The 15,779-nt window shown below is 48.0% G+C and overlaps 1 protein-coding gene across 1 annotated transcript in view; it reads left to right on the plus strand.

The window, feature by feature from the left end:
• The first annotated feature begins 844 nt into the window (after positions 1-844).
• CREBRF (CREB3 regulatory factor) overlaps positions 845-15,779 on the plus strand; it is a 28,166-nt gene continuing 13,231 nt past the window's right edge. The window contains exons 1-4 of the mRNA XM_041398051.1: positions 845-2,570; positions 11,602-11,779; positions 12,674-12,799; positions 13,746-14,829. Of these exons, the coding sequence (XP_041253985.1) occupies positions 11,771-11,779; positions 12,674-12,799; positions 13,746-14,829 (1,219 nt within the window). The 5' untranslated portion in view covers positions 845-2,570; positions 11,602-11,770. The remainder of the gene's footprint in view (positions 2,571-11,601; positions 11,780-12,673; positions 12,800-13,745; positions 14,830-15,779) is intronic.

The raw sequence follows: 15,779 nt of genomic DNA on the forward strand, positions 1-15,779 counted from the left end.
GGATACTTGGAGTTGAGCTGAGGATATTTAGATGATGTGGATAAATTGTAATGAAGTTAAATAGTAGGAATAGATGGGGAATTGTTGCCTGCATTGAGACTTCTGGGGTAGATCTATAATAGGATTAAATTTTCAATTTAAAACTGCTGAAAGGTGCAGGAATAAGTGAATGCTTGTCTTGAGAGCCTCTTTTCCAGAAACTTCCCATTTTCTGAGGGGGACTCAGAGTAGCAAAGGTAACGTGGTTAATTTGGATGAAGCCTTCACTGTGATTGTGACAGGAGGCTGATTTAATCCCTGGAGGATATTGTAGGAACAAATGGTTTGAATTGAACAGCAGATATTCCAGTTTTGTACTGACCTGACCCTTGCACGTGGAATTGCAGACCTGGGAAAGCACATGGTAGGCAAGAGGTTCCTGAGGCTGCTCAGTGTCAGCTGGGATGGATCTGGGCATTTGTTTGCTGAGGAGCAGCTTCAGAGGGTATCAGTGCTGCTCCCTGAGTGCCTCCTTGCCTCACATCCAGATAAATTACAATTATTCCCTTTATTGTCAAGCACAAGGGCATAAGGGAATGGTTAATATTTTATTTGCTTTTCCCTCTTGGATAGCACCATTAACTTGTTCAGTGGGACAGCACTCATTACTACACAGGAAATTCCAAGATCCTGACATGTAACTTGCAGATCCAAAACTGGACAGTGTGAATTGCAAAAGAAGGAAGAACGTGCCCATTGTTACAAATAAGCATAGCAGCTGTTGGGACTGGAATAGTGAATTTTTTTGTCATGTTACCTTCTAAGAGCTGTATTTTATCATGCAAGATGTTGTACACTGTCATGGTACACAGTCTGTAGCAAATAATTCCTAGGAAAACTGAAACCAAGTGATCATATAAAAACTTAAAAGTTGTTGTTTGATTTGTGAAGTGTGTGGAGAATAAAATATGTTGACATTGTATGAAGAGAGGGAGAGAAATACTCCAAGATATCATTGACAGATTTGAGATTTTGAAATATGTTCTGCTTGTCATATTTAGCCTGAAGTGAAATACCCCAAGAGAAAACACTCAGTGACAAAGAGTGCTGTTTATTGTGTTACCACTGTCTTTAACAAGCTTTCTATTTTAGGTTCTAAGCTATCACTTGCTCTAGAAGAGAGAAATAACAGAGTTCCCATGGGGTGTCTCACTGGTGCTGAATTGAAAGAATTATTCCAAGCCAGGACAAAGAAGCCATAGAGCAATTTTCACCTAGATGCTTCCCAGAAAGACATTCCCCTTTTCCAGAGTGGTTAATGTTTCCTCTGAAGGAGATGCCAGGTGGTAGCAAGACTGAAGAAGCTGAAAGAATAATGTTTTGTGTGTGTTCTGCTGGATGTTGCATGGTGGCTGGGGAATGGTCTGCTCCTTGTGTGCCAGGAGTTGACACTGCTTGGGATAATTTTGGGTTTTTTTTTTTGCATGACTGCAGGAAATGAGAACAGAGGGAATTCAGACACTGGTGTTGAACAAACAGTGCAGGTACCAGAGCATTGATCACACATCCCTCTCTTGTCTGGCAGCAGAGAAAGCAGAGTGTTCAACTATAAAAGAAAGAAGTTTGTGGTTGAAATGGAAAACCTGTGCCTGTGTTGAAATATATTTGGGTAAAAAATGAGGAAGGTGAAGGAAGCTGTCTCCACAGTCAAGTTGTGAAGACTTTGAAGTCAAACTGGCAATGTGTAGAGTGAGAATTCAGGTCAGGGTCATTTCAAATGCTTGTAACTGCTTTTGTTCACATTGTTTAGGAAATGCAAATACCTGCATCTCTGCCTGCCCCTCACAAGAAATTGTCCTGGAGACTCTATAGAAGTTTACTTTTCCTCTAGTGGAAATCATGGAAGCATTTTATTCCTGTGAAGGGCTGAGTTACCAGAGGTGGGTGGCTGCTCCCTTGTTCCCAGAATTAAATGTCATGGACTCTCTGGGGCAAAAATAGAATAATTGGGGTGAAATGCAAAAACTTCTTTAAAGAATAGAATACATTCTTTACAAATAGCAACATGAGAACGGGTGGCTCTATTTTTTATCATGTTTATTAGTAATAATTTCTCCAGTTGTGTCTGAAGCAGTCCAGGCCAGCCACCTGTCACTGTGAAAGGTGGTTGTGCGCGTAGCTGAAGACAGTAGGAAAAATTACAGAGCTGCAGGTAGGTAGACGGACGGATGCAGGGGATAAGTGCGTGACTGGAGCCGCAGAGAGCAGGACCGGACCGTGGAACGCGAACCCAGCCCGGCCCCGGGAGCCGCGGCCGCGCCTCCGCCCCGCCGCGCTCTGCCCGCGGGCACCCGCCTCCCCGCCTTAAATACCCCCCGCGCGCCGCGCCGCCGTCACGTGACGGAGACAGCCCTCTGCTATTGGACGGCGCAGCCCCCTTCCCCCCCCGCGCGCCCGCCCCCTCGGGCCACGTGAGGGTCGAGTCACGCGATTTCCGGGAACCCGTCAGGAAGGGACATAAACAAACAAACCCGGGGCCGCATGGAGGGGCCGGGCCGGGCCGCGCGGGGCTGCGGCCCCCGCTGAGCACCGTGAGTCAGGGGCTCGGGGGGACCGCGGGGCTCCGGGGGGCTGCGCGGCACCGAGGGCGCTGGGGGCCGGGGGGCCCGGGTGGTCCGGTGGGAGGAGGCGGCGGCGGGCAGGGGGCTGCAGGGAGAGAGGCACGGAGGGAGAGCGGGACCGAGGTGTGTGCCCGGCTGCCGAGGGCGGCGGGACGGGGATGGTGCCAGCGGCCCCTCCGCTGCGCTCGCCCGCCGGGGGGGTGTGGCTGCCGGGGCCGCGGGGGGTGTCCGGTGCCGGAGCGGGGCTCTGCGGCCCGCGGCTGGGCTGGGGGCGGTGAGAAGGGGCTGCAGGGACGGAGCGCGGGCTGAGCGGAGAGTTGTCGGCTTTGCCCCCTCCAGCCTCCGCCCGGCAGGAGCGGCCCGTGCCTTTACAAGGAAAGCGAGTCTCGCAGCGAGCGCCGGGGAGAGGAAAGCGCCGTCCTGCCCGGGGAGCGCGGCCGCTCTGGGTGTGCGGGCGGAGCGGCTGCCCGGGAGCCGAGAGGAGGCTTCGGCAGCTCCTGCTCCTCCTTTCGGGCTCGTAGTCGCCTCCTCCGTTTGCGACCTGTTTGAATGCCCGGGGCTGACCCGCGGCCGTGCGGGGTCTCTGTGCGGGGTGTGTTGGTGCCCGACGGGCGGCTCCGCTCCGAAGGCTGCGGAGCTGGCGGAGAGGGGTCACCGCTCCGCGAGTGCGGGGCAGGGCAGGACGGGACCGTCCCCGCTCCGGCACGCTCCATATGTAACGACAGAGCGGCGGGACGGCTGCGAGCCGCGGCCCCGCGAAGGGGCTTCCCGCGGGCAGGGCGGGTGCGCTCCGGCTGCCCGCAGCCCTGACGGGGGTCGCCGTGCGGGGCCCGCCCCCCGCGGGACGCGGCTGGTCGCGGGGCCGCGGCCGGGGCGGCGGGAGGGGGTTTGTTTACATGTCGCCTCACCCTAGCTTGAAAGGGCCGCTGGGCGGGTGAGCGGCGGGCTCGGCGGCCAATGGGAGCGCGCGCGGCGGGGCAGCCAGCCAATGAGCGGGCGCGGAGGGCGGGGCGGCGGCGGCCGGGGTAGGCTGCGCTGGGCGGCGGGGCGGCCATGTTGGCCGGAGGTGTGTTAGTGGGTCAGGGCCGGGCCGGGGGACAGCGGGGGGACGCGGGCACCGCGCGGGGCCGAGGCCGCGGGGTCCGCCCGCGGTGCCCGTCCCTCCGCTGCGCTTTGCCTCAGGGGGGCTGTCCCACCTAAGCGTCGGGAGCGGCCCGGGGCGGTGCCCGCGCACGGGGGGTCCCGTTCCCCGCGCTCAGGGCAGGACGGGGCGCGTTGCCGTGTCCCGCACATTTGGGTTATAAAACATCCGAGAGTTGCCCGGGCCGCCTCAGGAGCAGCCCGCGGGTCTCAGCGTGTCCCCACACGGCTGTCGGACACCTCTCCGTGTCTGCTCTAAGCTCACGCCTGTTCCTAGCTGGGAACACCTCGATTAAAGCCCCTTGTGCCACCGAGGACTCAAAGGCAATCTTTATTATTTACCTGTGTCCCCGCACGGCTGTCATTCCCCACCCGTGCCCTCCCTGCTCCCTGGCAGCCCACGGCATTTCTGAGGGCAGCGGCTGCTGCAGGGGATCCGGTGTCCGGGCTAATTCCCTGTCCGGGATTATTCCCTGTCTCACTCGGTGTAAAACCCACGGTGTTTATTGAGCCTTCCCCTGCAACAGGCGCTGCCAGCCCAAATGTGCGATTCTCACTTAAAGCGATCGTGATCTTTCTGTCGCTGCCACTCTGGGGGTAACTTGTTTGAAATCATGCTCCACATAACAGGCAGAACAGAATCAGATACTCCTGTTGGCTTTAAACACTTCTAAATGTTTTAAAGATTGTGTTTAAAAGGCCTCTAAGGTCGCTTCTGAGCATCCTTGTGGGGAAGGTTAATTATGATTATCATTAAATGTGTTTTCATAGTAAAACTTAGAGAGAGGCAGGTGCTTTAGAAATGTGGTCGATTTCTGTTGTTGGCTCCTTAAGTGAGAAATTAGAATTTCTATGGAAAATAAATAATAGAATCGCCGAATGGTTTATATTGGAAGGGACCTTATGGATTTTTTCATTTCAGCCCCCTGCCGTGGGCAGGGACACTTTCCACTATCCCAGGCTGCTCCAAGCCCTGTCCAGCCTGGCTTTTGGGATCCAGGGACAGCCACAGCTGCTCTGGGTGTGATCATTCTGCAAGAAACCTTTCCTGCTAAAATAATCTCAGCGAGATTCCTTTCTAAATGCATAAATAACAGTAGCTCAGAGACCTCAGACATGTCCATAGGCAATAGTTCACCTGAGCCCAGAAGGAATTATTCTGAATTGATGAGAGTGTTCCTGCAGCAGAAGCACCAGACCCCCTGAACAACCTCCCCAGGTGGTTTTTAAATAATGAGAGAGGCAAACAGCCTGTGAAGGACAGAGATTGAAGTCAGCATTAGCAGGAATTAATTGGAGAGAAACAGAAGCTTTTCCCTCTAATAGACTGATGGGATAAGTAAGGGAACCCACGGGTTTACATTCCCATGGCCTGTGTGTCTCTGCTCTGTGATTTGGGAAGTTCAGCTGAATATTTTAACATCAAACCTTGATCAGGAGATTTGGCACTGCATAAGAAGTGGTTGAGAGTCAGCATTGGCATGAAAGTTAAACCAAGAGTTTTGTTAAAATTGTAAATTTAAGATTTAGATCTTGCTATAAAAATCTTCCTGATTGTTTTTTTTTTAAATCCTTCTGGTTTTAAACTCTTAAGTCACAGGGTTTTTTTTTACTTTTTGGACAATTTTGACTGATGCGTTTTTCGAATTTGGTGCTGGCTTTGAAGTGTTCGGTACAGATGCCCCATTTCTAAATTTCTGTATGAGAGTATAACAATTGTAATTTCACAGTACGAAGAGTAGACCAGACTGTACCGTTCCCTTCATCATAAGACTTGTGTTGCTTTTTGTTTTTTCCTGGAAACTACAGAATTAATTTTTCTCTTAGTCTGAAAGACTCTGTCAGAAAAAAAATATAAGAACAGCCATCCTGTCAGGATGTAGAATATTGCTGGAGATTGGAAGTTGAATTGTTGTTTAATTTTGCTTTTGTTTTTTGCCTTTGCTTTCACCTCACTCTGATTCAGGGGAAAACTACAGCTTAAAAAAAAATTAAATGTTAGTTTTACTACTAATTCTCATATGCAAACAACTCTCCTAACTCTGCAGTGTTATTTTAATAAGGTTTATACTATGACTATTTTAAATTTAACCATTTTTAAAAATTAATTTAAGTCCGTTAATATAGTTCTAATAAGTTTAACGTGCTGCACATCCCACTCTTGGCACTAAAATAAGAATAAAATCTCAGTCTTTGTTGCAGAACATAGAAAAAAGTGCTTCTAGTAGGAATATATTAATATGAGCATACTTGTTACAAAATATGTGGCCGCAGAATGTTTGTTAGTATAAAAAGCAATCACTTGCTTTTGCTTCTGCCTCTTGCGTGAGGGTCAATATCAGTGCAGGCTGGGCTACAAACACAGGCTGGGACAGATGGAGCAGCCCTGGGAGAAGGGTCTGGGGGTGCTGCTGGCCAAGAGCTGGACCTGCCTTGGCCCCGGGAGCCCCCCGTGCCCTGGGGCTGGCATTGTGCCCTGTGCCCCTCAGGTGAGACCCCACCTGCAGAGCTGGCCCAGCCCTGCAAGGAGCTGGAGCTGCTGGAGAGAGCCCAGAGGAGGCACCAGGGAGCAGAGGGATGGAGCAGCTCTGCTGGGAGAGCTGGGGTTGTTCACCTGGGCAGGAGGAGCTTTGGGGTGACACAGCTGTGGCCTGAAGGGAACCTGCAGGACAGATGGAGAGACAATTTACAAGTGACAGGACAAGGAAGAATGGCTTCACACTGACAGAGAGTGAGGTTAGATGGGATACTGGGAAGAAATCCTTTCCTGTGAGGGGGGGAGGCCCTGGCACAGTGCCCAGAGCAGCTGTGGCTGTCCCTGCATCCCTGGCAGTGTCCCAGGCCAGGCTGGACAGGGCTGGGAGCAGCCTGGGACAGTGGAAGGTGTCCCTGCCATGACAGGGGAGTGGAACCAGATGATTTTTAATCTCCCAGCCCAAACCATTCTGTGACTCTGGGATTCCATCAGTTTCTGGGATCTGCTGTTTGCTGACGCAGCTGGGGCACCCCCAGAGCTGGGAGCTGGCGTTGGCTTGGGGGGTCCCTGAGTTCTGTGCTCTTCTGGGGCTCTGCTGCCTGGGGTGGTGTGTGTGTCATTGCAGACCAGAGCTTCTCTTCAGAGCTGTCACTTCCAGGTCTTGAAGTCTGTCTGCTGGGCAAGTAGGATTGGAAAAATACCACTCTAGGGGGAAGGGATGGTCAGTGGAGGAACAGGAACAGAGACAGTGAAGTAACAGTTTCCCTCTCCTGAAGGGAAGAGGCTTAGTAGAAGTGAAACAGTCTGAATATCTTTAGTTCTTTTAAGTGGCAATGCTCCATCAGACTGAGGATCTGGGGGTTTTAAGCAGGTATTGTTTTCTCTCCAAGACAAAAAAGAGCATAATGCCTTCGATGCTGGCATTTTAATAGGAATCCTTCACCAACAATCCTTCATCAACAAGAGGGACTTGGTTGCTTTTGTGAGTCCAGGAATGAGACTGCAGTGGGTGGAAATATATGAAGACATTTTAAGAGTGTCTTTGCTCACTGCTATGAAATAATAATACTAATAAACTTAGAGTCTTTGTGGTGGGGGAGAAAAGTAAAAGAATTTTTTTAAGTCTGGATAATCATTGAAGAATCATGTAAAAAGAAAAAAAAAGGAACATTATTCAGAAACAAAAATAAGAAACATAAACATTCATTGAGGTTGCAGAAGTTCTTCAAAGCCATTGAGTCCAACCTGGGAGTGATTCCCACCTTCTCAACCAGAGCAGAGCCTGGAGTGCCATTTCCAGATGTTCCTGGACACCACCCTGGGCAGTCTGCACGTTCTCAGCTTGAAGACTGCCCTGAGCAGAGGGTGTAACAGCAAACAAGTTGGCACAAACTGTGGAATGAAAAAAATGTTTTTAAGAAACGTGCAGGAGAATTTCTTGCATGTCTAACTCCAGTATTTAATAAAATGTCCAGATATCACAAACAGTGCAAGGTACGTAATGGTTCTTTCCAAGCACATGGTGTAGTTTTTGTGCTTTCTCTGAAATTCATAGTTGGCCATGAATGTTTCAGCCTGAGCTTTCAGGTTTAGTACTGGCAGGCTCTCATGAGCTATTTTTTTATACCTGCATCAAAATTGTGACTTTGACAAGCTGTGCTGTGTGATGCAGTCACCATCATGAAAGTGTAATTGTTCCTGTAATGCACTTACAGCAGGCATTTAGCTGCTGGGATAATGAGCACTGTGCAGCCAACAAAACAGCACAGCCAGGCTCCATGTGCCTTTCCAGTGGTACAAATACACAGCTGAACTGGGCCAGAAATAGCAGCTTTGCTTACAGCCACGGTACAAATGATTCATGCAGGTGACCGAGGAAGACTTTCAGAGCTAAAAGCTGAATTTTGGGGTTTTCTCTTCGAGGGGCTTCTTTGGAGGTGCTGTGCTGTGGCAGGAGGGTGTTTTAGTGGCCCAAGATGCAGCACATGCACAGGAGCTGCACTGTGTCCCTGCATGCTGCATGTTTGGAGTTCAGCTCCTGCTGCAGGCTGGGTTACACCAGGAATCCCAGCTAATGCACCTGCTGCTCCCCTGTGGGAAATTCAGTCTTCCTGAGCATCCTGGAACCACTGTTCATCTTCAGAAGGTAAATATTAAATACAGGGGATCATTTTTAATTAGAATTTGTCATTAGATTAATTAGATGTTAACTCTATAGAACAGGCTTTGGTTCCTTGTTGATGGCTGATGGGATTTTAGCCAATGTCCATGTGCATGCCTCCATCAGTAGCCCAGATTCCTAAATGTTAGAGGGACATAGCTGTTCCTGAGATCACAGAATCATGGAATGGGTTGGGCTGGATGGGACCTTAAAGGTTATGTCATTTTAACCCCCTGCCATGGGCCGGGACACTTTCCACTGTCCCAGCTTACTCCAAGCCCCATCCAGCCTAGCCTGGAACACTTTAATGGATCCAGGGGCAGCCACAGCTTCTCTGGGCACCCTGTGCCAGGGCCTGCCCACCCTCCCAGGGAGGAATTCCTTCCCAATATCCCATCTAACCCTACTCTCTGTCAGTTTGGAGCCATTCTCCTTGTCCTGTCACCCCATTCCTTGTAGAGTCCCTCTCCGTGTGTGTCGCAGGCTCCCCTCAGGTGTCCTGCCCTTCCTCAGGAGCCTCCTCCCAGGAGCAGAGCTGGCACTGATGTGACTCCAGACCTGCAGACACAGAACCAGCTCCGGGCCAGGCTCCTTAATCACCTTAATGTGATTAATCACCTTAATTTGGACACTTCCAAGGCTGTTTGCTGCCAGAGGAGCAGCACCCTGCCCGCTGCTTCGGGCTCTGTATTCCACCTGTATCTGCATTTGGGAAGGCATTAATGGAAATTGTCCTGAAGTAGAAATTCCTGCTATATTTATCTTCAGTAATTCTTCGTGCTGCTGTACTTGAGCTCTGCCACAGCTCTTTTAGTTCATTCAGAGCTGCATTCATTATAGATAACACAACAGCTGGACTATTCTTTTCTAACTCAGTCTTGGGCTGAAAGTGCCACTAATGATAAATTCTGTAAGAATGGGACTTTAACTGCAGTCTGCAAATTACTTTCCTTCACAGCAAGTTCCAGTTTGACACCTGTGCTCCTGTATGTGTCATTGACTTGTGCCATACATCTTTATTTAGCAGTTCATGAAGAAACACTGGTAGTTAGGTGTAAACAGCAGGAGGCTTTTAATGGTGACCTTGATCTTTGTGGGAAATTTGGAAAGCAGTTGGAAGCAGGGCCGCTTTTTGGGAGCGTGAAGGATATCTGGATTGTGCAGCTCCCTGAGGCAATGTCTTTCTTTTCATGGCCTCACTGTGTTTTCCTCCTCCACAGAGCGGCTAAGAAAAACCCTGCCTTGTGGAATAGTTGACTAGATCCTACTGGGATCCAAGTCACATTTAAATATTAATATTATAAAATATCAAAAACGAAATATAAAGAGAATTACAGGAATAATTGGGTCAGCTGATACACTGCTGTGACCTGAGAGGTCATGCACTGGCATTCTTAAATAGTGCAAGAAGTTTATCACTCCAGTCTTGGAGATAGTAAAAGTATTCTGAGCCTTTAATGTTTGTTTGGAGGATTTGGAAGTGATCCAAAAGCTGGCACCTGGAAGTGTTGGTTGGTTGTTACTGAAATCAGTGTCAGTAGAGATGAAGTTTCACCCCCTTTGCTGGCTGTGTGTGGAACAGCTTGAGGCCCATATTCTGACAAAAAACACAACAAAGAATAGCCAGTGAAGAAGCAGCAAATATTTCCTTTCTTTGCCCTTTGTGTCATGGAGAACTCTGGCAGTCTCCTTGTGAATGCAGGAGGTGCTTTGGTGGTGATGCCAAATCATTCATCTGATGTGCTGATGGAAAAGGCATCAGTCTGCATGGAAAGAAAGTGTTCAGGTGTTTAGAATCATAACCTTGCCTCTCCCTTTGTGTCTGAGAACATCCCTGTGTTTGTTTTGAAGAACAGACCCCTTCTCCTAGCCCAGGTGAAGTGACTCAGTCGTTCCTGCCCCGTCCCCACCTGGGAAGGACCATCCTGCTGTGGTGTGGCCTTTGTGGGTGAAGGGAGACAGGGCTTGCTGAGGCACAAACTTCACTTTAAATGTCACTTTTAAATAAATCAAGGGTTCCCTGGAGGTTTTGGAGCAGAAAGGAGCTTTTCTCCCAAGGAACTGGCTCGTTCACCACAGGGCCCTGTGAGGGGTAGCGAGGGTTCAGCTGAGAACTCCTGTGGAACTGGACCTGGAACTGTTGTTCTTTATATTCCAGCTGCTCTTTGCAAAGCAGGCTGTTTTGATAAGTAAAGGCTTCTTTGCATAGTGTCTGTTTTTACCACAGTCTGATAGTCCATATGCTAAAGAGGACAAACTAGCTGACATACCATCTGAAAGTGGGAATAATCACGGGGATGCTGTCATGTGCTGCTGGGGGAGGGTTCTGAGCTGTGGGAGAACACTTAGAGTTTACTATTTGTTTTTCAAAAGAGGAGAATAAACACAGCCTGAGCAGATTGCACCAAAGTCTGACTTAGGAGCAATGCTGAGTGAGGGTTTTCCTTACACTGTTCAAAATGCTGGGTTAAGCTCCGAAGAGTCATTAGACAAACATCTCAAGTAGAGCAGGTCTGCAGAAACTCCTAAACTGGTAACACTACCAGTAGATAAATTGGTCCAATTTCAACATATGCCTTAGTTGAATTAATAGAGAAGATATTTTATTAGACAGCTGTGAGTTTGACAGTTTTTAATTTGTTCTCTTGGGGAAACCTGTCTCTTCTGCTCTGCTGCTGGATGATTTCTGTGATCCTCTACCACTAGATGTTGCTGTGTGAATGATTGATGTAATCTTATCTGATGCTGAATGGATTCATCCCTGAAGAAAAGGAGGAGATACCACCGAAACAGCATTTCTGCCTGTTTTGAAATTTGTATTTTGAGACTTTTGCCTGAGACATTTTTAGAGTTTATTGGCTCTGTTACATTAGTCATAAAGGTTGTTTCTCTCCTGGATACCCAGCAGTGTGCTGATTATTGTTCCCAATTTGGCCGGTTTTCTCTTCAGGTGTGTCTATAGAGCTGCTGCTCTCAGCAGAGAGGAGAAAAGGCAACAAAATGTAACTTGGCCAAAAATGTTTTTGCAGCAACTCTGTTCCCTAGCATCTGTAGCTTTTCATTCAATGAAAGATGCCAGGGGAAGAAAATTTCTATACATTCCAGAATGAGAAAAAAATCAACTTTCAGGGGAAATTCTTGCCTTTGGCTGTTTTTTAAGCTTTCACCTTGTTGGTGAAGGATTACTCACCTCCTTGGGGGTTTGCTGTGTTTATTCTGCACAGAAGTCGACAAATAGAAAAGCTCCATCAGGGTGAACTGAAGTTATCCTAAGGAAAAATTTCATTGCATGGATGGTGTAAACTCCCTGAGACTGAAGTAAAGCTGGAAAGGAATCTACAAGTGAATAAAACAAGAAGTTTGGAATTGGATTTGGGGAATCTGGGCTTGGAAATGCCTCAGGTAAGTCTGCTAGGATTTTATTTGCTTCTGTAAATATTTTTGCCTCTGTTTAAGAACAAATCTGACCAGCACTAGGAGGGAAGATGTGTAGGAGATGAAAGGATATATATTTTGTAGGGTCCCTGTAGTGTGTGTGGTAGAAGCTGTGGTGCTGCTCTTGGTCCTGTGTTTGTTCAAGCCCCAGCCACGTTGTCTGTGGGTGAGGGAGGATGCCTGGAGAGCAGAACAGCCTTTTATTACTGCAGTGATTCACACTCAGCACACTGAATGACTTTCAGCAGCACAGTGTCTCTGCCTTCCCAACCCTCAGGGTGAGAGCGTCTAGAAGAGAAATTGAGGTCTGGAATTAAATGGGCCTTGCTGCCCATTCCCTGCATGCCCAGTCATCCTGCATAATGCTTTTTTTGCCAAATTTCACTTCGTTCTTGAGAGAGAGGTAACAATCTAGATTTGGTTGTCATAAATTTTGCTTTCCTTACAATTTTATATGGAAGTTTTATGAATCCTAATGGTTCTAAACACAGTCAACACTGCTTCAGTACGAAATTATTTGTATTAGAGGGACTCCCAGATCTTGCCAGTACTGGCCCTCATCTCTACAAATGCCAACGTATCCCAAAATGTGGTAAACATAAGACTTTGAAAGAGCAGGGAAGAATGAAGGAGCAGTGAATGCTCTTGCAGCTCTGTGGTGGATAGAAATGTGTCCTTTGATTGCTCCTGCATGTTGTCAGCTGCTGCTGAAGCATTCTCTGCCTCTGGGGAATGATGTGCTTATCTGCGGTGCTAAAAACCTTCTGAGACTAGGAGGAATGGTGATCCTCTTTCTGTTTGTTGAAGATGAAAATGTGCCTTTTCATATCATGTTTGAAATGTCTGTCCATTGTGTTGTAGCCCAGTGTGAGTGGAATGGACCCTCCTTTCGGGGATGCCTTTCGGAGCCACCTGTTTTCAGAGCAGACTCTGATGAGCACGGATCTCCTGGCGAGCAGCTCGGATCCAGACTTCATGTATGAACTGGTAGGTCACCTGTGTGTGCCCAGAATTCCATGTCCTCACCAGTTCCTGTAGGAATAAAGGGGAGTTGGTTGAAGAATGCTGGAAAATTATTCATTATTGCTGGCTGCTGGTTAGGGAAGAGCTGTACTGCTTGTCCAGCAAGTGTGATGCTTATTCAGCAGGCACTTCTTCAAACAGGCTCAAATCCACCTTGCACTCATGTTCCAAGCCCTGTCCAACCTGGCCTTGGACACTTCCAGGGATCCAGAGGCAGCCACAGCTTCTCTGGGCACCCTGTGCCAGGGCCTGCCCACCCTCACAGGGAATATTCTGCTTCACCCAAGTTGTGAATGCAGGGGGAAGGAAAATAAAAGTTGACTCCCAAGCTACTTGTATGAGCATTCCCTTTTTCATTTTCTCCCTGCATCAAAGGAGAAAGGTCATCTCACCCAAGCTGTGAATGCAGGGGGAAGGAAAATAAAGTTGACTCACAAGCTACTTGTATGAGCATTCCCTTTTTCATTTTCTCCCTGCATCAAAGGAGAAAGGTCATTAATTGGTCATGTTAGAATGAGGTTTTCCAGGAACTGATAAACTCAAGTGTATTCTGTTAAGCACACAGCAAAGATTGACCTAGATTATAGACATGCTTATGATGTCTTTCATATTTTAAATATGTGGATATTGGTACTGGTTTAGTTCCTGATGAGGAGATGGATTTGCAATAGCAAAAAAATACAGTGTTATAGGAAGAGCAGTGTCTTCAGAAAGACCTGTCGCTGAAGCACAGGAGCTGAACTTCATTCTGACCTTCAAAAGAAGCTTTTAGTTGAAAGCTGAAGTCTCTTCCTCTGTCACCACTCTCCCATACTTCACTAGAATTGAGCTCTCCTTACCAGGTTAAGGAGAGGAAAGAGATGATGATACTTTATTTGTATTAACTTTTAACTTACCTTATTGTGCACAGGACAGAGAAATGGACTACCAACAAAGCTCCAGGGACAACTTGCTTTTCATGGAGGACTGCAAAGACCTTGAGAACTTGGAGTCTTTTACAGACATCCTGGACAAAGAAGCTGCTTTCACCTCCAAGTGGGAGCAGTGGGATACCTACTGTGAAGACCTAACTAAGTACACTAAGTTAACCAGCTGTGACATCTGGGGAACAAAAGAGGTGGATTACCTGGGCCTCGATGACTTTTCAAGCCCATACCAGGATGAAGAGGTGATAAGCAAAACACCCACACTGGCTCAGCTGAACAGCGAGGACTCCCAGCCTGTCTCAGATTCACTCTATTACCCTGATTTGCTCTTTAGTGTGAAACAAAACCCTTTAAATCCTTTGTTACCTGGCAAAAAGATGGCGAGCAGAGCAGCGGCGCCGGTCTGTTCCTCCAAGAACGTGCAGGCCGAGGCCGCGCTGTCGGACTGTGCCCAGAAGGCCAGCAAGCCTGGCAGCCAGCCTGCTTCCAGTGCACAGATCATGGCCAAGACCAACGTGTACAGCAGTGAAAAGGTGAACATTCACGTTGAATGTAAAGACTATGTTAAAAAAGCAAAAGTAAAGATCAACTCCTTGCCGCAGAGCAGGCCCGTGCTGAGCCAGGCGCACGCTGACACAGCCAAGGAAAACACCTGCTACTGTGGGGCTGTAGCAAAGAGACAGGAGAGAAAAGGACTCGAGTCCCCCCATGGCCACAGCACAACTCCTGGTTTGCCTTTTAAAGAGACTCAAGAGCTGCTCCTCAGCCCTCCCCAGGAGAGCCCAGGGCTGGCTGTGGGGGAGAGCAGCCTTTCCGCCAGCACGTCCGTGTCGGACTCCTCGCAGAAGAAAGAAGAGCACAATTATTCCCTTTTTGTAACAGACACTTTGGGTGAACAGTCAGCCAAAGCAGAGCCCGAGGAGGAGGAGGAGGATGAGGACGATATTGAAGATGAGGACCACGATGAAGGATTTGGCAGTGAGCACGAGCTGTCTGAGAACGATGATGAGGAGGAGGATTACGAGGACGATAAGGACGATGACATCAGCGATACCTTCTCAGAGCCAGGTACCAGCACAGCTGGGCTTCGGTGACGTGGGGGTGGTGGGTTTGTCCTCTGAGTGGGAAGGAAAGCTTTTAACTCCTGGTAGTTACAGATGAGCAGCACTGATCTTAAGTTGTGAACTCTCCTCCCACGTTTTCTAAGTGCGTTGCAAAATGCAATTTATTCAAAGCATGCAAAGTCTCTGTTGCCCTGTTTCGTGAAAAACTGCATCAACTGTGGTTGTGCAACAAAAATAATGATAGAGAATACAGGAAGCCCAGCTGTAGCCTGAGGTTAGAGCAGCTGCCTGCAAGTGTGGCCTTCTTTTCTATTGTAGCTCTCTGGTAGGATGTGCAGAGCTTTCTAGCACTTCTTGTAGCTGTGAATTTATCCAGAGTTGGATCTGTCAGGATGAAGTCACATCCCTAGTGAAATGATTTCAGAATTATTTAAGTCCTCCTTTCAGGTACAGTTTTTCCACAGACTCCAAACAATGACTGAAATTAATAGAATTATTTCTAGGTGGTTTCAGCAGTAACACTTAGTGGGGGTCAGGGGATACTGAATTTCTCTCTCCTGCCTTTAAAAATGGAGTTCTAAGAGCAGGAATAAGAATTAACCTTCACCTAGAATGTAACAAAACAGTAACATTGTATAAAAATAAATTCTGCAGAGAAAACAACAGGATTGTACCCAAGTATTAATTTCACTTCAGAAAGTATTACAATATTCACATCTTATAAATGCCCTGTAGTAGAGAACAAGAATTAAAGTATTCAGACATTTGGCAATATGTAACTTGGAGGGGATAAAGCAGCTGAAATTTTTCCTTGTTGAGAACAGCAGCTTCCCTAAAGCTTGTCAGTGTTTGTCATAATGAACTCTCAGATGAAATTATTTTCTAATTAGATTTCCTGCGTTGGCATTAAACTTGTTAAGCATTCTGCCCTTTATGCTGCTTTCACATGCACAC

The sequence above is a fragment of the Onychostruthus taczanowskii genome, unplaced genomic scaffold (genome assembly GCF_017590055.1).
Source record: "Onychostruthus taczanowskii isolate IOZ18803 unplaced genomic scaffold, ASM1759005v1 scaffold14, whole genome shotgun sequence".
In the NCBI taxonomy this organism is placed as follows: domain Eukaryota; kingdom Metazoa; phylum Chordata; class Aves; order Passeriformes; family Passeridae; genus Onychostruthus; species Onychostruthus taczanowskii.